General features: G+C 40.7%; 1 protein-coding gene across 1 annotated transcript in view; it reads left to right on the top strand.

The window, feature by feature from the left end:
- Positions 1 to 1,468: 1,468 nt before the first annotated feature.
- The window catches only part of gpd1c (glycerol-3-phosphate dehydrogenase 1c), a 42,624-nt gene continuing 17,243 nt past the window's right edge, over positions 1,469 to 26,849 (top strand). Inside the window, exons 1-5 of the mRNA XM_080210051.1 lie at positions 1,469 to 1,594; positions 11,849 to 12,026; positions 12,661 to 12,801; positions 14,396 to 14,534; positions 20,939 to 21,051. Coding sequence (XP_080066177.1) covers positions 1,551 to 1,594; positions 11,849 to 12,026; positions 12,661 to 12,801; positions 14,396 to 14,534; positions 20,939 to 21,051 — 615 coding nt within the window. The 5' untranslated portion in view covers positions 1,469 to 1,550. The remainder of the gene's footprint in view (positions 1,595 to 11,848; positions 12,027 to 12,660; positions 12,802 to 14,395; positions 14,535 to 20,938; positions 21,052 to 26,849) is intronic.

Genomic DNA, 26,849 nt, shown 5'->3' with positions numbered 1-26,849 from the left:
TGACAACTGCAGAGCAGCAGTAACAACTAACATAAAGTTCCAAAGTTTTTCATAGAAACATATTTTTTAAATGGATAGGAGTCATAGGAGGAAAAGAGGTCATCAAAACATTTTAAAGAGGTGGACATTTGAAGAAATGACAAGAGAAAATGTGGAGATACACCATCATTGATGGAAAGAATTCCAGAGCTTAGTAAGTAGATAGCCAAAAGTATCACGATCGTGGGGTTAGTTGTGCTGCTGAAGACTGTTCTTCTTCTTCAGTTCTGATCCAGTGCCACAATGTCCATCATGGATAGGGTGAGGAGACAGGCCCAGCCAGAATCAAACCCTGCATTGTTAATATGTTGCTGCCCAGCCAACTGACTCCCCCAGGGAGTCTGAGTTTCTGTGGCAACATGTGCTTTTACACGCAGAGTGTGGTCCAGACATACAAATAGTGGTGGTAGAATCACCAACTTTCTTTCCATTCTCTGCCCGAGCAGGAATCTCTCCCAGTCTCAATCCTGCCATTGGCATACATTGAAAGGATTTTCAAGTTGATGCTCAACTTGTTTGGCTATGTTATGGATACACCTTCTTTGGCCTGGAGAGAGATTTGAACCTAAAGCTTCAGGCTTAGAGGCAGCAGCATTACCCACTGTGTCACAATACCGCCCTAGTTAGACATTGGAGGTAGTAGGAGGTGTGACCATGAAGGAATTTAAATATAAGCACGTGAATTTTAAAATTGAAGTTTTAGAGCCTATGTAGATCAGCGGGGACAGAATGATGGGAAAGGCAGGAGATAGAATATAGGAAACTGAAGTTTTGATGAGTTAATGATCCCAGAGGGCTGATGGCCTTGAGGGCATTGGTGCCATGAAAGTGGTATCAGCCAACAGGCTAGGATAATGATGGGAGATGGAATTCAATAATGGGGAAGATATGGAATCAGGGTTAGGTTAGGTTACCCATGGGCTGGTTCACCGATATAAAACAGGATGTAGTGCAACTTCATCCTTCAAATGGATACAGCGCTTGCATTTTGACATTGTACCAAATCTGTCCCTGATACTTCATCCCCATGCCCATACACAGCTCCATTCCCAACCCAATCCCATTTTTAATTCATCTCCATTGCCAGCCTAATTCCAATTCCATCCCTAAAATGCTTCCTGGCTCCTGCTGCCCTTCCAGGCTCAGCACCAGATTCATTCCCAGCCCAGATCCATCTCGTATCCTAATTTCAGCTCCATCCCTAAGATGCTTCCCATGTCCAACTCCTTTTTCAAGTTCCATTGTCAGCCCATTCCCTTCCCAGCTCCATTCCCAGCCCCAGCTCCTTTCCCACCCAGCTCCACCCTCAGTTTCATTTCTATTGCCAACTCCAGCCCCATTCCCAGTTCCACTCTCCAGCTTCACTCTGCAGAGGAGGAGCGTGTCCACGTGATGTGAGGGCTGAACGCATGCCCAGTGCCGGCTGCCGATACCCTCAGACTGACGCTGTGCTGAGCTTGCCTCCAGTTGCTGCTCGAACAGGTCACTGGCAAATCCCGAGCTGCTCACAAATGGCCGCACCCTTGAAAGTGTGCATTATTGGCTCTGGAAACTGGTGAGTGGAGTGAGGGATTTGTTGGGAGCTGCTGTATGCCTGGGCGCCGGGGACTGTCAGCAAGCGCTCACTGCTAGGGAACCCGGGGTGAAGATTACAATTGTTGCATCGTTTGAAATTCAGCTTATTTGGCAATGTATTGATTCTTTCCCGTGTAAATTGCTGTCATATTTTAAACACATGTTTTGTGGAATAATCTGTGGTCCTAGTGTTCTCTTAACTGCATTTAAGTCCTATTTTTGCAAGTTTCTCTGTTGCATGCCATATATAGGGAGAAGATATTTGAACGCACTTGCCAGCTTTGAATTGACATTTTGACATTTCAAGTACAGGATCACCCTTTCACTCGGGTAATATTAGCAGAGGTTGATATTTAAATGAAGCTCTAATTCACCACGTCAGGGTTATCTGAGAAGATCATCTCATTAAGTATGTAACATTTAATTTACAGTGTAAGAGTGGATCTATTTTCTCTAAGCCTCTTTACATTTATACATTATGTTACTGTTATATCTTTCTTAGCCTTTCTAGTACACACGAGTTTAATGTTCTGTGGCTTGCAAGGTGGCAGAGGAGAGTCTGGGCTTTAACTCCCTGTTTAGTAGTAGTGGGCTGTTCTTGCAGTGATTGGATTCTCCACATGAGAAATTATTAGTGTAAACTTACATTTCACCCTGTTAACTAATCAAGTCACTCTTTTTGCAAGACAATGCTCAGTTATCAAGGTTCTTTGTCATCCAGCAGTTAAATAATTTGCATGATTTATTGCAGGAGCAACAGGGTGGCACAGTGGATAGCACTGCTGCCTCACAGCACCAGACACCTGGGTTCACCAGACAGCCTTGGGTCACTGTCTGTGTGGAGTTTGCACGTTCTCCCTGTGTCTGTGTGGGTCTCTTCTGGGTGCTCCAGTTTCCTCCCACAGTCCAAAGATGTGTAGGTTAGGTAGATTGGCCAAGCTAAATTGCCCCTTAGTGTACTAAGATGTGTAGGTTAGGGGGATTAGTTGGGTAAATATGTGAGTAACAGGGATAGGGCCTGGGTAAGATATTCCATTGGAGAGTTGGTGCAAACTCAATGGGACAAATGGCCTCCATCTGCCCTGTAGGGATTCTATGATTCAATGACTTATTTATGGTATTGGTCACTGAACAGGTAGATCGCAAACCTAGAGTAATGCTCTGTGCTTCCAGGTTCAAATCTCACCATGGTTGATGGTTACATTTGAATTCTAAAATAAAATCCAAGTTTCTCTTCATGTGATCTGAGAAATGTTGGAAGAGGAACTGGAATTAGTACTGTAAATGCCGAAGGCTACTAGCCTTCTTGAATTTGAGCTAAAATGGTGCCAATATAAAAGCAACTTAATAATGTAGCATTTGTATTGATAACATTTCCAGAATAATGCTAACTATAAATACAATCATCTACAATACATTTGTCTGAGACTGGTTAAAATCAGTGCCTGGAATTCACATTTTTCAAATAACATTAAGTGTGCTTGTTCATATATTAGATACCAAACTACCAGATCCTCAGTCATTAGATCAGCATTTCTACGCATTTGTTGTTCTTCATGCTTTACACACAAATTGTCCCAGTGAGCATGCATTTTACAGCTCAGCAGGCTGGTACAATACCTATAAATCTATCATTGGAGCAAGAGCGCCAGACAGATTTAGTAGTACAATGTAAAGATTGGGAACTGCTCAGAAATGCTGAACTCTCAGAAACAGAATTAAAGTAAATGGTAATTTTAAAAACACCTTTATTTCCAGCCATTACTAATACAGTTTTCTACCAACTTGGGCTTATTCATTTATTGACTTTTCTTCCACTTTTTTGCTTTAGTGTTATTCATTGGAATGAAACAATTTTGATCATTAATCATTAAAATCCAAAGTGTTGGCAACATTGCTAAAGAGGAAAAACACCAACACACACTGGTTGGACTAAATCACCTATTGTAATTTCTATGTAATGAATATTCTGTTGTGAAGGTAATGAAACAATATTATTTACAATGTGAGATGTTCACTGAATAAATAAACTGCATAGGTGTTTGTTGTCAGATCAAAATATTTGATGGATACAGTAATGGGTGTTGCATTATAACCTATGCATGCTAAACCAGTTCAGTGAATTCTGTTTCAGTATTCAGAATAAAGTTAACGTAGGTCAGGAGACAATCAAGAGTGTTAATTAGAACATTGTATGTTAATAGTATGTTGAGCAAAGTGCAAGTTTTCGAAAGGTAATGCAGTCAATAATGCAAACTTGGTTCACCCTACACATTAGGCACCACGCTGGAAATAACAAACGGTTTTATTGCCTTTTAATAGTTTCTCTAAACAAGTGGTGATGTATTTGAGAATTCAGTAACATTTCAATTTATTTCTGTCACGTTGCAATGAATTTGCACTTTGGCATATGTTGTCAATTTGGACAAAACAGTTCTTGACAATTGTAAATAACGGCAAAATGCTGCGGTTGCTGGAATCTGAAACGAAACAGAAAATGCTGGAACATCTCAGCAGGTCTGACAGAACCTTTGGAGAGAGAATGGAACCAAAGTTTTGAGTCTTTTTCAGAGCCCTGAGACAATTATGAAGCTTGAAGCATTCTACCAAATATCTCAAGCCTGTTATCAAATGAACAGTAGACAATGCACACACTTTGATTGCGTGAATGAAGTTTTGCATTTGACTGTCTTGATTTTATATAGGTTTTCCTTAAAAGCAAAACATCATTAGGTTATCCAGGTAAGGATTTGGATGCTACCCTGTCTGATTCCAGAAACCCTTAGTTATATTCCATTACCTCAGTAGAAAGCTAGTGTTACACTGATTCAGGTAGCACAAAAGAGACAGTTGTAAGTAAAAAGCATACATCCCACTGTTTACTTTGTTGTGCTGCCTTAGAAAAAGGAGTCACTTGGCAAGTGGTTGGAATTACCAAGCTGCAAGCCTGTTTGTTTTGTTTTATGTGATACGTAGGTAAATTAATAACAATTCAAATATCAAAGCCTTGGTTAAGGAGAGGTGCTTTTGATTATGTTGGCCTGGAGATTGTGGTCAATGGTGAGAAAGCTGCCCACAAAAATCTAGCAATCTCTGTGGTGTGGTTTTTCCCTTTTCCAATAGCAATTTAACTCTGGCACAAAGTCTGAGCAGCAGTCAGCGTGTAAATAGGCAACCAGCCACACTGAAGTATTCCCATACAGAAAGTTAAAAGCACTTTATTTCTTCTCACTTTTACTTTAATTTTTCAGATAGTGAATTGAATGATATATTTTAGGATTAAAATTAAATTCCAAGGAAGCTTTTATTTTAAATGCATTTTTTGTGAACTTCACAGCACAAGATCTCTACTAGTATCTGAAAAGAGGTCAAAATCTCAAGCATGGAACTATTATCAGAATATGTAGAGATTTTATAACTGAAAGCTAAACCTGACTACTTTTTTCAGATGGATCTGCTATTTTATTTCCAGCATGAAGGAAGTCTTCAGTTAATGTTAATTCATTCCAGGAAACATGTTATGTAAAACAGTCTGTCTGGGACTCATACTGCTTCTAAGATTCAAGCAAGCTTGCCTTTTTTTCCTACCTTACCTGATGCCCACCTTAGGCTTAATGTGGGAGCCCTCATCTACAGGCAGAAGGGGGAAAGGGAGCAAATTCGAAATTGGTGACCCATTTCACTATTGAACGTGGATTATAGAACGGAATTGAGGAGGAACTTCTTCACTCAAACGGTGGTGAATCTCTGGAATTCTCTGCCCGTTGAAGTGGTGGAGGCTGCCTCGCTAAATATTTTTAAGACGTGGGTTGATGGGTTTTTGATAAGAGAGGGGATTAAGGGTTATGGGGAGAGGGCGGGAATGTGGAACTGAGCAGTGACAGATCAGCCATGATCTTATTGAATGGCGGGGCAGGCTCGAAGGGCTGGATGGCCTACTCCTGCTCCTATTTCTTATGTTCTTATGTTCTTATAAAATTCTGGCCAAAGTCATCGCCAACCGGGTCAAGTCTGCTTTGGGGTCAGTGATCCATCCTGATCAAACCTGTGCTGTACCCAGCAGGAAGATCTCTGACAGCCTCGCGCTACTCAGGGATACGATCGCCTACATGCAGGACAGGCAGGTGGATACGTGCCTCATCAGCCTAGACCAGGAGAAAGCATTTGACAGAATATCGCACAGTTACATGATGGATGTGCTCTCCAAAATGGGCTTTGGGGAGGGAATTCGCAATTGGATCTGGCTGCTCTACACAGACATCAGTGGCGCAGTTTCAGTCAATGGGTGGGAAACAGATAGCTTCCAAATCAGGTCTGGAGTCAGACAGGGCTGCCCCCTCTCCTCTGTCCTATTTGTGTGTTGCATTGAACCCTTTGCCGAGGCCCTCAGAAGTGACCCAGGCATCAAAGGGGTGACAATCCCAGGCAGCGGAGGCACGCAGGTCAAAGCCTCCCTGTACATGGATGACATGGCTGTCTTCTGCTCGGACCCCTCGTCTGTTCGCAGGCTCCTCCAGGTCTGCGAGCAGTTCGAGCTGGCCTCGGGAGCCAAAGTCAACCAGGGTAAGAGCGAGGCCATGTTCTTCGGGAACTGGGCCGACAAACCCTTTGTCCCCTTCACCGTCAGGGCAGATTACCTAAAGGTGCTGGGGATATGGTTTGGAGCAGCAGGGGCATGCGCCAAAAACTGGGACGAGCACATTGCAAAAGCCAGGCAGAACCTGGGTTTATGGGAGCAACGCTCCCTCTCCATGACAGGAAAAAACCTGGAGATCTGGTGCGAGGTGCTGTCCGTTTTGTTGTACGTGGCGCAGGTGTGGCCTATCCCCAAATCCTGCGCTGCAGCAGTGATGCGGGCCATCTTCAAGTTTATCTGGAGATCAAAGATGGATCGCGTCCGGAGGGAAGCGATGCGCAAATCTCCAGAGAACGGAGGGAAAAACGTTCCCAACGCCGCCCTCATCCTGATGGCCACCTTTGTGTGCGGCCGCATCAAGCTGTGCGTAGATCCTCGGTACACTAACAGCAAGTGCCACTATTTTTTGAGGTTCTACCTGTCCCCAGTGTTGCGGAGGATGGGTCTGGCCACACTGCCGCGGAACGCTCCGAGCAGTTGGACCGTACCGCAGCACCTGTCCTTCGTGGAGAAATTTTTCCGCAACACACCTTTGACCACATGGCGATTAAGCAGTGTTCAGCGTGTAATGTCCTTGGGGCCCTGAGAGAAAAGGAGACGGCGGATCCTGTCGGATGGTTCCCTGAGCAGACTGTCAGCGTCATCTGGCAGAACGCCTCATCACCAGAACTGACAAACAAGCACCAAGATCTGGCTTGGCTGGTGGTGAGAAGGGCACTCCCCATCAGATCCTTTATGCACGCTCGAGGTCTCAACAGCACCGCACGCTGCCCTTGAAGCGGCTGTGGGGCTGATGAGACGGTCGCACACCTCCTTGTGGAACGTGCCTTTGCAAAGAAGGTCTGGAGTGAGATGCAGTGGTATTTGTCGAGGTTCGTCCCGAGCAGCTCAGTGATGCAGGACTGTGTGCTCTACGAGCTGTTTCCAGGGACGCACACCAAGACAAATATCAACTGCTGCTGAAAGGTCATCAACTCGGTGAAGGACGCTCTTTGGTCCGCCCGAAACTTGCTGATCTTCCAGCTGAAAGAACTGTCCTTGACCGAGTGTTGCAGACTGGCACATTCCAAGGTCCAGGACTACGTGCTGAGGGATGCGCTGAAGCTTGGGGCAGCCGCCGCAGACACACAATGGGGAAAGGCCACACTGTAAGGCCTTTTAACGGAGGCAGACAAAGGGCCCGGGAACTGCAGAATACCCTCGACCTGCGTAACTGTGTGCCAATCTGAGCAATAACAGCACACAGTATTTTATTGAGGCATGGATGTAGTTTTAAGAATTGAAATGTAATGATTGTAATTTGTACAAATCTGTCAAAATGACTTGATTCTGCATTGTTTGCAGTTCAAAGCCCTGTACATTTGCAATAGTTTATTTAAGATTTTTATGAATAAAGTATATTTTTGGGAAAAAAAATGTGGGAGCTATGTGGGAACGCACAGGCATTATTAACATGAAACAGCAGCAATGCAATGCAAATGCGTGATTCTAATATTTATGCAAAATGATATAGTGCAGGTGATATTTCATATTTGTAACATTTCCAGTTCTTGATCTTTTGGCTGGGTTTTTTAACATTAGTTCTTTTTATCTTGGCTCTTCCATTGATATTGCAAACTGGGAGTTCTGTGATGAGAGTTACTGTTAAAGCGATGAGATTTGTTGAGCTACATGCTTTTCCTCTTTGGTTGTAAATTAAATTTTAAAGTTTATTTATTAGTGTTATTAGTAGGCTTACATTAACACTGCATTGAATTACTGTTAAAATCCTCAGTCCCCACACTCCAGCACCTGTTCGGGTACGGGGAGGGAGAATTTTGGAATGTACCTAACTAGCACGTCTTTCGGACTGTGGGAGGAAACAGGAGCACCCAGAGGAAACCCAGGCAGATGGGGAGAATGTGCAAACTCCACACACACTGACCCAAGCCGGGAATCAATTCTAGGTGCCTGGCACTGTGAGGCAGCTGTGCTAACCAACGTGCCATTGTAAATGTTGGCCAGTCAATGTGGAAAATCATGGTGTAACTAGTCTAAATATTCTCTTTTTACCTAATTGTAGTTTTTATAATTATAAAACAGCATTTAACTTCTTTGCTAACTTATTCTACAACGCTGTATCTCCCACTTTCAAATATTTCTGGCATCTTGGGTGCAACTTGTAATAAATTAATTTGAAATATATAATTGTAGGGAAACAGAGACTAAGCATTTTGAAATTAGAAGAAGGTGAGTAAAATCAGTAAGCAAAACCTCAAGATACTTTGAGATGCAGCATACTTTTCTAAAAGTTTACATGTGTTCAAATTCTGAATTAATAATTTAAATTAGTAACAAGAACAAAGTGGTTATGGTAATTTGCCCAAGAGCAGTCTTCTTTAAAAGGCATTGAAGTGTTTTCCTTTGTGATTAAATATTTTGAATATAGGAATTGTTTTCTCTGGATGTTAGAGATGAGTGAATTCAGTGATTACAAACATCATGTGCAAACTTGATCAATCTACATTTGCCATTCAGTACAGATAGCCACATATATGAGTGGAATCAGGGGTAGCTTGCTCTTTATTGCCTATATGCCTTTCTTAAAAAATAGCATAAATTGAACTCTAGTTTAATACACCTTTATTTGGTGTATTTTCAAGTAATTTGGAACTCACTATAATTCCACCTTTCAACCAAACATAACTACTTCTAGAAGAAGTCCAGATATTTAAGATACAAAAACAGTAGTTGTAGGGACTGAAATCTTATTTTATAGGGTCAAATGAATAGGTTGGCACCTTTAGTTAAAATCACAGTTGAATGTTAATTTAATATGTTAAATATTTGTATATTATCATTGACAGTAATTTCCAGTTCCTGTTGCTCTTGATCCTGATGAAAAATGGTATCTATTGATAAAGGAATGTAAATATGGTGCAAAATCAGCAGTTGCTGTTTTCTTACAAAAAAAAGTTAATTACATAACAAACATGTAGTTTGCAGAAGCTCGTAACGAGCTGAACTTTGTGCTGTCAGCTGGCCCTGATCCAGATCTAACCTGGCATTTGTGACTTATTAACTTATTGATGTTGCTCGTCATGTTTCCTAATAGCTGTTGGCTGCTACAGTACAGACAGGGTGGACCTTGTCCCAGTCAGTGCACATTAACAAATGGTCACTCGTGCATAAGCAACTGAAAACTGATTAATTTGCAAAACATAATTGGGCACTGACTCATTCACAAATGAACTGATAGTTTGCAGTACACTGTAAATGAATGTCTCCCTATAAGTTTTAATTAATTTATAAAAATTACAACCATTTGGTTTATAGTTCTACAAATGCTCCAAATTGCACAAACGGTTAATGACTCCATGCCAGGGAGCAGCTTCCTTATTTGAAAAGAAGCACTAACTAATCTTGCAGAAACTTAACTTGCCAAAATCAGCATTGCATATTCCAAAAAGTTCCTTTGGAGCAACAGTTATTTGTTACATTGAATTTTATAGCACAGAAACAGGCTGTTTGGCCAGACAGCTGTATGTTGGTGCTTATGCTCCACGTACCATACAACTTCCTTGGGTACTAACACTAAATCAAACCTGCTGTAACTAAATCCTTGATGCCATTGTCAATCTTTCCTGCACAATGAATTATGGAAAAACATAGTTCTTACAGTCTTCAGTTGTGCTCTCCAATTAATGTGATTGATCCCGTTTGTTTCTGGTTCTAATTGGTTTGATCAGTTCAACATGATAATCTTCAATTGCAGTGAAAAAGCAGACTTTTTAAAAATGAAATGCTGGAAAGCCGGCAGCTGGTTTGCTTGTATGTATTTGATCCCTTCCAAGTCGTAAAGGTCCTCGTCTCAAAGCAGCGCAGCTAATGTAAGGTTGGACGGAGAGGTTTTGGATTTGGTTTGGGTGAGGAGGTGGGAGTTACAAGGTTTAAAGTTGAAATCCTGATCCTAACCTGCTTTCATATTTCCTTTCGGTTTTAAGGAAGACTGGATTGGTGAAAGGAGACCAATCTGCTCCAGGGAGGTGGTTTGGTACTTTAAATATTCTAATGAGGTTTTATAGCTCAACTTTATTTGCCATTTAAAATCTAATCCTGACCCAAGTCTTGGCAAACTGACCAATGAAGCCAAGGCAGGGCCTGCTGGACCCAGAGCTAAATGCCATTCTACCCACATGCTGAATTCATGATGTGGAGGTGTTGGTGTTGGACTGGGATGGACAAGGTGAGCGGTCACACAACACCGGGGTATAGTCCAACAGGTTTATCTGAAATCACAAGTTTTGAGAGCGCTGCTCCTGTGATTTCAAATAAACCTGTTGGACTATAACCTGGTGTCATGTGACCTCTCATGCTGAATTCAGTGTGCCTGCCTGGCCACCTTGCTATGTTTGGATAACCCCAACCATTCCAATATCTTCCATGATCCTCTGATTTCCACCTCTAGATCACAAATGGTGTGCAGTGTTATTCACTATCTACTGGCTCTTTCACTCCCAGTAAACAGGATTGAGCACCTCACTCCATTCCAAAAATATATCTGAGGCAACTTCTGATTTTGAATTTTGACAGTTTTATAGTTGACAGTAAATATAGTGACATACAATAGCTAGTATACAGTAGAAGATAGCATGGACATATTTAGGCGCAATAATCTTTACAAGAAGTATTTCATTCTAATAGTTGTTACATAATGCTATGTTTAATATCCTTTCTTATACACATCTTCCATCCCTCAGTCTCAAAAGTGCATTTACAAATGAAGATGATTGAAGCATAATGAAAAAAGAGAGCTGTTTGCAATGTGTGTACTTTGGAAATATAGGGAATAAACGTTGGTTACTATGTTCCTACAAGACATAATTAAAAAGATTTGTGAACTTAACTGTTCCATGACTTTCTTTCTCCCCTTCTCCACTTTTCCTGTTGGTTTTTCTCCCTTTACCCCATTTCTCTTGAAGGCACTGAATCATTCTGCAATACAGTTCTACATGTGGCAGCAGCTCTTCAGTATCTTGCCCAAGTGGCCATTCATCGTGCGAGACTGGACAGTGAGTATTGCCGGACCATTTGACTGTGAGGATCATTGCAGTCAAGCTCCTTCTCGCCCAACGTCCACAAAGTAGCGGTCAGGAGTAAGAACCTGAGCTAGTTCTGTTTTCTCTTTTTTTTCTGTTTTCCCCCATCCCTGCACTCCCAGCATTTGTGGACACAAAAGCCAATTGTCACTCCTCACTGTCAACCCAACTTATCAGTGCCACAGTAAGCTGGATTTTTCTAGTCTGTGTCACTCTGTTCTGCGTCATGAAATGTTACAATATTGAGCTAGGTGGGCATTCCGGTGGGGGGAAGGGAATGGTTGGAGAACTTTTGTATATTACAAAAAATAATTAATTAAAATCCAGAATATAGATTGCTCTGTGTATTTACTGTACTCACATGACCTCATTTTTTTTGCACTATTTTCATACATGTTTGCATTATCTGTAACATTCAAATGTCTCCAACAAATTGTATTGAAAGTATTAAAAATTATTACCCCATCACGCTGAAAAATGGATCATGAGCACACTTTACACACTTTAAATGTTTCCTCAGGGGCTCTGCAATTGCGAAAATAATTGGGAAAAATGTACAGACGATTCAGAGATTTGCCACCACGGTCAATATGTGGGTCTTTGAAGAAATGGTTAATGGCAGGAAGCTAACTGAAATTCTAAACCAAGATCACGAGAATGTTAAATATCTGCCGGGATACAAACTGCCTGAAAATGTGGTAAGGTACTAGTCAAAAAAAAGTATTGTTGATGAACTAATTATCTTTTGAAGTAGAAATTGCTATTGTTTTACTGACTAACCTTGCAATATTTCTTTTAATCATTATGATATACTATTTGAGACCTTAATTTTCCTTAATTTCATTTAAGGTATAATTTTTTTGCCATTGCCTTCATATGATCTACTGTATCTCGAGTCAAAACTTAGAAGAGAAGAAGAAAGAATGACATTGTCTTATGATTTTTTTTGTTAAAATGCATACTTATTGCAAATATGAGACATAGTTTTGCATAGAATAGGTATATTTATAAATAAATATGACTGTAAAACATTTTGGGACAAGCTGAGGTCATAAAAGATGATATGTAAATGCAAGCCTTTCTGTTTATTGACATCTTAGAGGCACGATTATTTTTACCCAATTACTTGACATGTAACAGTTATTTTAGAGTTTGGGATGACAGGTCTTTGCGATGAGCTGCAGAATGCAAATATGTACTACTGATGAGCAAGTACAGCTAGGATGTGATGAACTCATCTTTAAAAGGTTGAATGTGGAAGTCCTACTTGCAAACTAAAACCATCTGCTTCCTGTACAATTGATTTTTAAGTCTCTCTCTGATTTATTATAGGTTGCAATTCCAGACGTGAAGGATGCTGTACGCGGTGCAGATCTGTTAATTTTTGTTGTGCCACATCAATTTATCCGTCGATTGTGTGATGACATAGTTGATCAAGTCTCACACAAAGCTATTGGCATAAGTCTTATAAAGGTACTTGGATATCTATAAATGATTCCCTCAGTTCTGATTGTCACAATAATCAGGAGGATCCCGTAGAATCCCTGCAGTGCAGAAGGAGACCATTCAGCCCATCAAGTCTCCATTTGCTCTCTGAAAGAGCATCCCACCCAGGCCCTTCCCTCTGTCCTATCCCTGTACCCCCACACGTTTACCATGGCTAATCCACCTAACCTTTACATCTTTGGACACTAAGGGACAATTTAGCAATTGCCCCAATGAGGAGCAATTTTAGCATTAGAGAACAAGTAAGGTTTTTACTATGTTAGAATCTTGGATGAGGTTCTATTAGTTTGCAATATTGTTAAACCTCGGCTGATGATTTCCATTGTCGGTTAAGTGCTCAGTTCTTACGAATTTTCCTCCAAGTTTCCAATGTTACAGCTATCTCTTAAAATCTATAATTTGACATAAAATTAGTAGTGTTTAGAGTAGCGTGGATCAATCAAGGACAGCCAATATAGATTTGTTTAATCTTTTCAGGGAAAAATGGGTAATTATTTGAAGCAGAGGAAGATATAAGACTATAAAGGGAAAGCAGACCTCAGTGGAATTACTTTTGGATTGCTCCAGCAAAGTTGACCTAGTCAAGGATGCTGACTGGCTTCTTTCTCTGCAGTAATCTTCCATGGCACTAAAGCCAAAGCAAGCATGACCATACTGTTCCTAGCAAATGATATCTCAATTGAACAGCCTTCCGTCTTCCAACTGCATCTTTCCTTTCTGTTTTGATTTTGTCCCTCCACGTTGCTGATACATATTTAAGTAGTAATAGTTAAAGAAAACAGAAAATGCTGATGTGCAGAAAGTCAGCGTCTGTGACGAAAACAATGCATGCATCCAGCGTTTCTTGTTTGGGCAGTTTCATGATTGGGTACTGCTTATTATACCATTCAAATCCTAACCTTCAAAAACCACAATTATCTTGCTTTTTGAACTTGATCCTCATGGGCAAAACTTTTATGTTGATTTCATAATACGTTGATGCATTGGAGAAGTACTGTTGTATAAACTACAAAAACAGGGTGATTGGGTTGGGGAGTGGTATGGCACTATGAATTATTAAAGATCTGTAGGGGTATGTTTCCTGTGTGGCTGATAATTTGGAGTGCATTATGCACATTAATTACACATTTATTAATTAATGTATCTGTTGTAAAATACATATCCTGAAAGCAGATCATCTTGTTATCTCCGGATCATCATTAAGAAGTCAACAAGTTAGTGTATATAGGAAATAACATTCCAAATCTTTTATATGAATGATATTCAACATTTATCATGCTAAGCATTATTTCAAAATGTATTATACTGTGCATTGTATGCCATATGGGCACAATCATGTAATAAATATTAGAATCCAGCCCCTCTTTTTATTATCTGCTTGACTTTACAATTAATAATGTCTAACTAAGGGATCATGTTGAAAACATGAAATTACCATTAACAGATAATTCATAGATGTGCAACTACTGCAATTCTGTTGTAAAATGTTCAAATGAATTAGTTTCAATCACTGTATTTTTTCCCTTACTTTCTTGATTTTCTTCCTTTTGCTTGATTCCAGGGAATTGACGAAGGGCCGGAGGGACTAAAATTGATTTCTGACATAATAAGGGAAAAAATGAAAATTGATATTAGTGTATTAATGGGAGCCAATATAGCCAATGAGGTTGCAGCGGAGAAGTTCTGTGAAACAACAATAGGTAAATCTGTTTGTTTTTCAATAGCCCTACTTCTGCATTGCAAAATTTAAAAAAAGCTTAAACCCCAACTCTCTCTGCCATGAAACGTGGTGCAGGGGGGTAACCCTCCAATTGAAGCAATGCTTTGAGCTGTGTATTAATGTATTAAATCTCCACTTAAGAATGTTGTTTGAAAGTTCATATTTTAACTGTAACAGTGTTCTATTCTCCTTTTGACATTTATTTCCCTCCTGACGTTAACAGTGTAAATGATATAGAAAGGTTGCAATTGCTTCTTAGCCTGGTTAAAAAGGCTATTTGAGGAAAGGACTTGCAGAACATTTCTGTTTTTTAAAAAAAAGTGAATCATATGCATTGCACAGTTATGCAGATATGAGGTTAATGGTTTGTGCTGAGTTAGCTGATCTGAATTCTTATGATTGCAATAGTGATTTAATTATCTTTATCCCTCAGAGCTAGAGAGAGGAAAAGTTAATCAGGGTTTCCACTCAGGAGTGTTAACCAGTTGACCCCCTGCTGGAAAGCTGTACACACAAAGCAGTTGAATCAAAATAGCCAGTTAATACTTTCAGTCAAAGCTCAGACACAAGAGTTGGCTAGGGTCTGTTGAACCATACCCCATCAGGAGTTGGTGCCTTTGTATGGGACGGGTCTAGGTGGGATCAGGGATTATGGGGAAAAGGCAGGAGAATGAGGATGAGAAAAATATCAGCCATGATTGAATGGCGGAGCAGACTTGGTGGGCCGAGTGGCCTAATGTCTTATGGATTTTATGGCATTGCTAGAGTGAGACCAGAAATTTCTGCCCAAGGTCAATGGACATTCCCGTTGTTGGCCCCTTGCCCATTCTGATTCCATGGCGGGCAAGGTGATAGAGTTCTGGTGGGTGTTATTTGCTTCTTCTTTCAAATAAGTGAAACAGAACTGTGAATGAGTGACTAGTACTATAAGGGTCAATTTTCTAAAAGTCCAAGAAAATAAATAAGCAAATGTTATTCCGTACATTATTGCGAACAGCACTGTAACAAAGAAAATTTGACTGAAAATGCCTTCTAGCCTAAATTGTGAACAAACAGGGATTGAATTAATGCATGAAATTCATAAATATCTGAATTATGATTTCAGGTATGCACCTGGCTGACTTAAGGATGGACATAAAACTTCCAATGTGGAAGCAAGCTATTTAGCTTTACTAATCCCTTTTTGTGTTTATACCCCCTTTCCCTCCGCCCTCCCACTGTGAGCAAATAGTTCATAACATTACTTCACCTGGTGCAGTTCAATATGATTTGCTTTGATCCGATTTGATGTTAGGCTTTTGCCACTTCTTTACCTGAATTTTTTTTGTGATGGAAAAGTCATCTTAATCACTTAAGTTATTAGCTTAGAAGCATGTCCTTCCCATTGCATCGCACCACTGGTTTTCAGAAAACCCAAATCAGTTGCTGGTTTTTCCCTACCTTGCTACAATGAAGGTGTTATTTCCTTGCTGTTTATGGTTCTACAGGTTAGACTGCCTAGTCTGTCAGAATCAGCACTGCCAGACATGCTTGTCAGCAGGCAATAACTTCCTAAAGGCCTTTAAAGCCCAGTATTCAGTTACACAATTGGTGTTCTGGGAACTGAAACACTAAGACCCCTCTTTATGTGCGCTGGCTACTGAGATTTCACTTGTGTTTGTCATATCATTTGGAAAACATACAGGTCAGCATTGCAGTGAGCTTAGGTCAACTGTAAACTTGAATGAACAGAATAACACAGGCACAGTGAGTTCTTTTTGTCATATTCTTACTGCAACCAGTCATGCAACAAATTGCAGAATTTTTCCTTTGACAACTGTGACCCTTACTTTGCAAGTCTGTATCACTGGTTAGTACTGCATTTTTCTAATACTGTTTATGTGCATTCAAGCCCTAGCCTAAAATATTTCATGGCCTTCCTCTGGTAGGAGAGAAAGTGAGATTGCCCTGCCTCTCTGTTTCCAAGCTCAAATTAGCTGCAAAGCAGTGGAAAACCAAAAGTTTAACTTGTCCTTTCCCCAGTCTTCTCCCTGAAGAGTGGCTTGTTAGAATGTTGTTTTTAAAAACTATCCTTTTGTTCCTGTACCTCTTGATATCCAGGTTACTTAGGTTGCCTGTCTTGCTTGGACTCCTGCTGTGCTCCATGTATAGAAGCCAATCTAACATTATTGGTGCAAATATCTCCAGCAGATTGTAGGCAGTTCCCATTTATAAAGAAAGAAAGATTTGCATTTATACAATACCTTTTACAAACACCATAAATCCCACAGCACTTTATAGCCAACAAAATGCTTTTGAAGTGCAGTCATCCTTATACTGTAGGAAAAGCGGCTGCCAACAGACACACAGGAAAGTTCAACAGTGTGATAACCAGATAATCTCCTGTGATGTGGGCTGAGGGAATAATATTGATTTGAGTTATTATTGTCACATATATTAATATACAGTGAAAAGTATTGTTTTTTGTGCACTATACAGACAAAGCATGCCATTCATAGAGCAGAAAATGAGAGTTTTACAATCGTAGCTAGGGTGTAGAGAAAGATCAACTTAATGCAAGATAAGTCCATTCAAAAGTCTGACACCAGCAGTGAAGAAGCTGTTCTTGAGTTGATTGGTAGATGACCTCAGACTTTTGTATCTTTTTCCTGACAGAAGAAGGTGGAAGAGAGAATGTCCGGGGTGCATGGGGTCCTCAATTGTGCTGGCCGCTTTACCGAGGCAGCGGGAAGTGTAGACAGAGTCAGTGGATGGGAGGCTGGCTTGTGTGATGGATTGGGCTACATTCACGACCCTTTGTAATTCCTTGCGGTCTTGGGCAGAGCAGGAGCCATACCAAGCTGTGATACAACCAGAAAGAATGTTTTCTATAATGCATCTGTAAAAGTTGGTGAGAGTTGTAGCCAAATTTCCATAGGCTTTTGAGAAAATAGAGGCATTGGTGGGCTTTCTCAACTATAGTGTCGGCGTGAGGGCATCAGGACAGGTTGTTGATGATCTGGACCCCTTAAAAACATGAAGCTCTCAACCCTTTCTACTATGTCCCTGTTGGTGTAGACAGGCATGTTCTCCTTTATGCTTCCCGAAGTCAATGACAGTCTACTTCGTTTTGTTGCCATTGAGGCTAGGATACCAGAGCTAACTCCCTACTCTTCAAAATAGTGCCATAGACTATTTTACATCCACCTGAGAGGGCAGAGAGGGCTTTGGTTTAATGGCTCATCACCATAGAAACATTACAGTGCAGAAGGAGGCCATTCTTCCCACATGAAATGCACTGGCTCTCTGAAACAGATCTGACCCAGGCCCCACCCCCTACTGTATCCCCTGAATGCCATATGATTACCAAGGGGCAATTTAGCATGGTCAGTCCACCTAACTTGCACATCTTTGGACAGTGGGAGGAAACGGGAGCACCCAAAGGAAAGTCACACAAACACTGAGAATGTGGTCTGCATAGTCACCCAAAGCTGGAGTTGAATCTGGGTCCCTAGCTCTGTGCGATAGCAGTGCTAGCCACTGTGCCACCATTATCTATAGGACAAGCAGACAATGTAGCATTTGATCCATGGCACCAGAGTCTCAGCTTTGACTTTTGTGCTACAAATCTTGTGGTGTGAGAGAAAATGTTCTGTTACCTAGTACTTTGTTTGCTATCTAAACATAGGACCTAACCTACATAATGCAGGTGAATTGTGTTCCGGTACTTGTGCCCAGTTATATTTTTGCAGCAACAACATGGCCCGAATCTTCCCAAGCAGATTGCTGCACTGGTAAATTCCTGTAACTCAATGCTGCTCTGCATTTCTCCCAGGGTCTTCCAATCCTGGCTTTCATTAATGTTCAATGCAACATCCTTTGGGGAACAGTGTTGGAATTTTTAAAAATTCATTCATGGGACATGGGCACTGCTGGCTGGGTCAGCATTTATTGAACGAAGTTTCAAAACACCAGCTTAAAGTCCAACAGGTTTATTTGTAGCAAACACTGCAAGCTTTCGGAACACACTGTCCCTTTGTCAGGTGGGTGAGAGTTCTGGTCACAAACAGGGCACAAAGACACAAACTCAATTTACATTAATGATTGGAATGTGAGTCTTTACAGCTGATCAAGTCTTAAAGGTACAGACAATGTGAGCGGAGAGAGCATTAAGCACAAGTTAAAAGGATGTGTGTTGTTTCCAGACAGGAAAGTTAGTGAGATTTTTGCAAGCCCAGGCAAGTTGTGGGGGTTACAGATAGTGTGACATGAACCCAAGATCCTAGTTGAGGCCGTCCTCATGTGTGCGGAACTCGGCTATCAGTCTCTGCTTAGTGACTCTGCGCTGTCATGTGTCGTGAACGCCGCCTTGGAGAATGACTGTTCTGACAGCTTGTGGCATTTGCTCCAAGTAAACCTGTTGGACTTTAAGCTGATGTTGTGAAACTTTGTTCTGATTTTAACCCAGTCCAACGCCAGCATCTCCACATCAGCATTTATTGCCCATCCCTAATTGTCCCTTGAAGAGTCAACCATATTCTTGTGGATCTGGAGTCACATGTGGGCCACACCAGGCAAGGATGGCAGATTTCCTTTATTAGTGAACCAGATAGGTCTTTAAATGGGACTGTGGGAGGAAACCGTAGCACGCAGAGGAAACCCACGCAGACACAGGGAGAACATGCTAACTCCACATAGTTACTCAAGGCAGGAATTGAACCCGGGTCCCTGGCACTGTGAGACAGCAGTGCTAACCACTGTGTTGCCCACGACAGTTCCACTAGTTGACCACCTCCTTTCAGGGAAGACAGCTTTTGGACTATTTGTCAAATGACAAATTTGAAGTTTTCTGAGTGTTAGTGAACAATGAGTGGACGAATAGGTGAGGTGTAGTTAGGAGGTTACAAAGGGATGCAGATATATTAAGTGAGTAGACAAAGATCTGGCAAATGGAGTATAATGTGGAAAAATGTGAAGTTGCCCGTTTTTGGCAGGAAGAATAAAAAAGAAGCATATTATCTAAATGGTGAGAGTTTGCAGAATTGTGAGCTGCAGTGGATCTGGGTGTCTTATTGAAAACACCTCAAAAAGTTAGTATGTAGTATAAGTAATAGGGTATTGTTTATTGCAAGTGGAATTGACTAGAAAAGTGAGGATGGTATGCTTCAATGGTACAGGGCATCTGGAGTAATGTGTACAGTGTTGGATTCCTTACTTAAGGAAGTTTGTAAATGTGTTGGAAGCAATTCAAGGTTTACTAGGAACGGGCAGGTGGCCTTATGAGAAAAGGTTATGGTGATGTTTATGTCTGTTGGAGTTTAAAAAAAAAAGAGAGACTTGGTTGAGATACAAAATGCTGAGGGGTTTTGACAGGTTGGATGTGGAAATGATTCCTCTTGTGTGAAAATCCAGAATTAAGGGTCACTTTAAAAATAAGGGGTTGTCCATTTCAGACAGATGAAGAGAACTTTTTTTCGCAGTTGAGTCTTTTGAAACTCTTCCTCAAAAGGCAGTGGAAGCAGAGTCTGAATATCTTTAAGACAGAGATAGGTAGATTATTGATAAGCAAAGGGGTGGAAGGTTATTGTGGGTAGGTGAGGATATGGAGTTGAGGTTATAATTGGGTCAGCTATGATTTATTGAATGACAGAGCAGGTTTGAAGGGCTGGGTGGCCTACTGCAGCTCCTAAGTCATACATTTGTATGTTCGTGAATGGGCAGGTGAGTAAGTGGATAGGTTGATGGGGTGGTAGGTTGGTAAGTTGCTAGGCTGGGCAGATGGGTAGATGCGAATCTTAAAGATTCGCATTCTAATCAGTAATCTGTAAACTGTCTGTGCTTTATATGCTCTGTCTGAGGCCAGGACTCTCCATTCACCTGACGAAGAGGAAATCCCCTCGAAAGCTAGTGAGTCTACTATCAAATAAATCGGTTGGACTAAAACCTGGTGTTGTCAGACTTTTTACCGTGTTTACCCCAGTCCAACGCCGGCATATCCACATCATGACTACTATTGACACAGCAGCGGGACCAGAGAATCTCAGCCATGGGTAAAGTCGGAGAATCCTGCCCTCTATAGGTTCTGTGGTGATGGGAGCATAACACACAGGTCATGCTTGCTAAATTTGGTGATCTTAGTAGAAACGTTGATTGTTAACTTCCTGTTACCAGTTGTCCAACAGACAGTATCCAGTCTCTCAGCAGTATTTCCTGCAGCACTAAGTCATGCATTGTTGTGAAAAACTGCACAGGAACACTGAATTTATTATTTGCAGGAGAGTTCTGTGATCTGATTAAATGTTCAGTACTTTCAGGTGGTGGTTTTGCTGTTCGTGACCAGTTGTGTGACTTTTGCAGTGGCAGTACATTTTAAATTCAATTCAAATAAGTTATTTTTTTAATCAGGCAGCAAAAATCTGCAAAATGGAAACATTTTCAAAGAGCTCCTGCAGACACCCAATTTTCGTATAAGTGTGGTTGAAGATGCAGATACTGTGGAACTATGTGGAGCGCTAAAGGTAAGAAAATTGAAGTTTGGCATTTTTTAAAATAATTTAAAGCTTCCTGCTCCTAACATTGGCCCATTTATCTGTAAGTGACCAAATGTTCTGCTGTTGGATCTCACCAGTACTACTTGAAAGCAAAGCATGACATGGCTATTTTTCATTTCTGTACACCATGCACCCAGGTGATTAGCCATCCTTGAGGGGAAGATTAACTGGGTCTTGCAATTGAACTGACTTTCAGTATATGTATCTGGTGATGGATGTTTAGAACTAAGAGTTCAACCTCAATGGTGCACTCAGTAATCTAATATTCAAACCAGGCAAGTCCTCAATACCCCAGGGGACTGTTGATGATTAAACAGTTAATTTGTGGCATTAATGGAACCTGGAGGAAGAGGTTTTCCCCACCTGACCCCTGTTACCCCTGTAAAATAATACCCTAATGAGTTGGGTGGTGTTAGCTGGATGTACAATGAAAAGTTTACTGTGCTTTGTATTTTGCATTAGCTTATGCAAGTGTAGGAAGTTTAAGTGCGCTCTTACAGGAAAACAGAAACTATAAAGATGTTGATATGAATATGAGTGGACTAGTTAGCCCTTTGAGCCTGTTCCATTCAGTGAGATCAGAAGAGAAAATGCTGGAAAATCTCAGCAGGTCTGGCAACATCTGTAAGGAGAGAAAAGAGTTGACATTTTGAGTCCAGAGGACCCTTTGTCAAAGCTTTGTCGAAGGGTTGTCTGGACTCGAAACGTCAGCCCTTTTCTCTCCTTATAGATGCTGCCAGACCTGAGATTTTCCAGTGTTTTCCCTTTTGGTTTCAGATTCCAGCATCTGCAGTAATTTGCTTTTATCCATTCAGCGAGATCATGCTGATCTGTGCCCTACCTCCATTTACCCTGTTTTTGCTCCACATCTGTTAATATCTTTGGATAACAAAGATATCTATCTTGAATTTAAATTTAACAATTGATTTAGCATCAATTGGTATTTGCGGAGAGTGTCCCAAATATCTCCCTTTGCATGCAGAAGTGTTGCACTCCTGAAAGACCTGGTTCTAATCTTTAGACTATGCCCTCCAGTCCTTGACTCCTTAACCAATCAAAACTGAGTAGATAAAGAGAAACTATCTGTTCCCCTTACTATCTTAACCTTGGATCAAATTGTCCTATAACCTTCTAAATTCCAGGAAATACAACCCTAGTTTGATAATCTCTCCAAGTAACTTATACCCTGGAGTCCAGGTATTATGCTAGTAAATCTACGCTGTACTCCATCTAAGGCCAATACATCATTCTGAAAATCTGGGCACCTTACAGTTTCGCACAGTATTCCATGTGTGGTCTAACCAGGGCTTTGTATAGCTGATATTTGACTTGTAACCTCTCTTACTCTATTCCTCTAGCTATAAAGAGCAGCATTCCCTTTTTGTTCATGACATTTTAGTGATTCAGGTACCTGGGCTAAGGTTCTGTTGGATAAGGGAATTAAGGGTTACACGGAGCAGGTGGGTAAGTGGAACTGATCCACTTCAGATCAGCCATGATCTTATTGAATGGCGGGGCAGGCTCGAAGGACTAGATGGCCTTCTCCTGCTCCTATTTCTTATGTTCTTATGGCCTCCAAGTCTCTTTGGACTCCCAGTCTTGGTGGCTTTTCACCATTTAGAAAGAACCCTGTTCTATCCTTTTTTTTAATTCAAAGAGTATGATCTCAGATTACTTGCATTTAAATCAACTTGCTACAGTTTTGTCTATTCACTTAATCTATCGACAGCCCTTTGTAATGTTACACTTCCCTCTACACTGCTCACAACACTGCCAATTTTTGTGCCATCAGCAAATATGAATATTCTATCCCATCATCTAAGCTGTGAATAAAAATGCTGAATACAGAATGGTGTAGGACATCATTAATCACATCCTATGAATTGGAATACCAGCCTCTTATCCCTACGTTCTGTTCCCTACTGCTCAGCTAATTTCCTAGTCAGGCTAATGGTCTGGTGTAAGATACTTTACCAAATGCCTTCTGGAAGTCCATAGAAATTATGTCCTTTTAGTCATCTCCTGTGGCTTGGCTTTGAGATTCTTGAACGTGGGGATAGGTAATTTACTTTCCTAATTAAATGGCTTTATTGAAAAATAAATTAGACTGCAATGTAAACTGCATATATTTCAGCAATCGTCTTAACTATCTTTTTGTTCTTGCAGAGATTTGATCCAAAATCTGAATTCTTATGTCAATACAGATGTCTTTAAACAAGTTTTGATTGCAGGAAATGCTCCATTAGCATCTGAAAAGCCATTAGCTATATTTTGCATGTAGGCCCTAACCTCTTACCCAAATAGCATCTTACAAGATGAATGGAAGTTGTGATTAATCCTTTCTAGAATTGGGTATACTTGTGAAATACAGGCTGGGGTTCTCCCATTTCAGTAGCAACTGGGATTCTCCAGTCCTGCGGCTATAAATGGAGATTTGGCTGAGTGCCAAATTCTCTGTTCTCGTTGGTAGTGATGGTAGGACGTACTGCATCAGAGAATGCCGACAATAACCTGCCTTTTCTCTTTTCAGAAAGAGACTGAGCTACTGCATATTTTGAGTGTTTTCTGTGGGTTGGTGCCCTTTTGATGTAAAAACAAAAAATGCTGTAAATACTCAGCAGGTCCCACAGCATCTATGGGGAGAGAAAGAAGAATGAACATTTCAGGGTGATAACCTGCCATCAGAACAGGGAGAAGCTCGAAAAGTAACTGGTTTTGAACAATCAGACAGTCAGTGAATGGGTGGGAAACAAAAGCAAAGGTCTGGTATAGAATGAAAGGCAAGAGAGGTTAAAAAACAAAAGGGACAATGATGTAAGACAAAAGAGAGAGATTGGTAATCGGACAAGTTTAAAAAAAACAAAAGATGTGTCTTGAGGAGGTGAAGGGCAAATTCATGAACAGCTCTCTAAAATAGAAACCAAAAGAGAGAGAGAAATGAGCATTAAAAACCAAATTGTTAAGAAAAAGGGAACAAAGTGTGGGCTGGGTACAATCTAAAATTTTTGAACTCTATCAGGTTGGAAGGCTGAGAGACATGGTGCTGTTTTTTGAGCATACCTTGATTTTCAATGGATTACTGCAGGAGGTTGAGGTCACATGAGGTCAGAATGAGAGCAATAATTAAAGTAACAAGCAATTGGAAGCACTGGGTCACACTTGTGGACTGAATAGAGATGTTCCACAAAATGATCACCCATTGTGTTTGATTTCCCTTCTGTAGAGGAGACAGCATCGTGAGCAGTAAATGCGTGGCGCATTGGAAGAATCTCATGTAAATTTATGTTTCACTGGAAAGGAGTGTTTGGAAGCTTGGATGATGGGAAGGGAGGAAGTAAAAGGATAAGTGTTGCATGTCCTATGCTTCTTGGAAAAATTTTGTGGGGTGAGGATGTTCTGGCTGACTGCAATAGCCCTATGGTGATGTGGAGGGGAGTGTTCACTTCAGAATGCTGAAATTGCGGGGGAGAATAGGATGTATTAGGTAAATGTATTTGGTGGCTTATGCAAACTAGTATGTTCAAAACAATTTCACATTCTGTCCTCAATTTGAACCTTTTCAGAAGTTAGGAAATTAGGTAGCAACTTAGCTAAACGTCTGCACCAGGGCTCAAGATAGCTTTTTTTGAGGGGAAGAAAACTGCTGGCTTAATTTTTTCAAGGGTTACTTTTTATTTTCAGGATCTGTTTTTACTAACTCTTTTATTAGGTGATGAATTCATATTACTACATATTGTATTTTTTATTTGATTTATTATTGCCACTATTAGTATGCAGTGAGAAGTATTGTTTCTTGCACACTATACATACAAAGCATATTGTAAATAGGGAAGGAAAGGAGAGAGTGCAGAATATAGGGTTACAGTTTAGGGATTGCTTCTTTAATTAGGTAAGATAGCACAAATACTAAATAGATTATTTAAAAAAAAAACAAGTTCACATTAATTGTGTAAACTGTTCATAAGATACCAAAGACTTGCATGTACTAGCATATTACAAGTATTACTCACTAATGTAAAAGCAATAATTGATTGATATTCTTTTAGATCTCTCCTACGTTCAAAAGGGTGACGGCAGATAAAATCGTAGAAAATTTAATAGGAACTAGCAGATCACATGTTGTTCTTATCAGCCATTTCAGAACCCACTGAATCAGAACTAGCCTTGTTCCTGAGGGACTGCCTAAGGGGCCCTAAACTTCAAGCAGAATAGGTCAGGAGTAACACTGAGAAGGGCAGCATGGTGGCACGGTGGTTTAAACTGCTGCCTCACAGCGCCAGGGACCGAGGTTGGATTCCTGGCTTGGATCATTGTGTGTGTGGAGTTTGCACATTCTCCCCATGTCTACGTGGGTTTCCATCAGGTGCTCTGGTTTCCTCCAAAGGTCCATAGATGTGCAGGTTAGGTAGATTGGCCATTGCTAAATTGACTGTTGGTGTCAGGCAGATTAGCAGGGCAGAGAAGTGGGGTTACTGGGTGTTAGGGGCTGTTACGATGTCCTTCTTGTTGAATTTTAAAACTATCGGTCCCCTCAAGTAGCCAGACAAGTTAACAGAGTGGTTCCAAGATGAACTTTATTATAACTAACTACTGGATCCTGAATGTCCATTCAGGGCATTGAGTGAAAAAATTCAAAAATACATTTGCAATTAAAGACTCAGCATTGATTACAAGTGATGAGCGTGTACAATAACAAAATAGGAGTTATCTCTATCTAATCACAGTTATGGTTACATCATGCATACATAAGGGTACAATATACAGTTAAAACTTGTGCATGTTATCTCATTAAGAAATGATAGTTATATCTAAACAATGGTATCGCAACCTCCCTTTGCATGGCTCCTTGTTCGAGTGGGTAGATATGAACTGCAGTTGCACATCATTTGATTAGAAAGTCCTTGAGTGTTATTTGAGCTTACTTTAATCAAAACCTGTCATTTGCACATAATTTTCCCTATGTGACTCAGGTTCAGCCGCAGCTTGCGTCATTTTAAAACTTGTGTGATTTTTAACCCTTTTATGGGGATAGGACCTGAATGAGATTGTCAGGGCAGACTCAGTGGGCCAAATGGCATCCTTCTGTACTGTAGAGATTCTATAGAATCACCCCCATTGTTTCTTGTGCCCTATACAGACCAAGCATACCGTCCACAGGTTATGTGGGAGAGAAACAAAGGAGAAGGTGCAGAATATAGTGTTACAGTCATAGCTAGGATGCCAAGAAAGATCAATTTAACATAAAGTAGGTCCATTCAAAGTTTTGTTGGCAGCAGGGAAGAAGCTGTTCTTGAGGTTGGTATGTGATCTCAGACTTTTGTATCTTTTTCCTGATGGATGAAGGTAGAAGAGGGCATATCTGGGATGTGTGGCCTGCTGGATTATGCTGGCTGCTTTTCCAAGGCAACAATAAGCATAGATGGAATGTGTATTTTAATCCCTAATCTGCACAGCTACCATTGTCTCCCATAACTGTTCGATGCTGGTTTCCCACCGTTTTACTACATAGAACTTTTTACTATGCTTCACTTATTTAATCTTAGCCCATTTTTATCAATTCCAGCTCTTAACTTTGGTTCCAGTCCCAAAATTCCACAGGGTGTCATCTGTACTGCTGGTCTACACCAAATTGTGTTAATCCACCTCCCTTCCATACCCTTATTGATTGACATTGGCTCTCCACAATCCAAAATCCCACACAAAATTCTCACCTTTATGTTTGAACTTCTTAATGGCCTTCGCTCCTCCCTATCAATGTAACCTTC

This window comes from Carcharhinus amblyrhynchos, chromosome 2, assembly GCF_965287045.1.
Source record: "Carcharhinus amblyrhynchos chromosome 2, sCarAmb.v2.hapA, whole genome shotgun sequence".
NCBI classification, from domain to species: Eukaryota; Metazoa; Chordata; class Chondrichthyes; order Carcharhiniformes; family Carcharhinidae; genus Carcharhinus; species Carcharhinus amblyrhynchos.
Note: the sequence above shows the minus strand (reverse complement) of the source record. Positions and strands in the feature narration are given on the sequence as shown.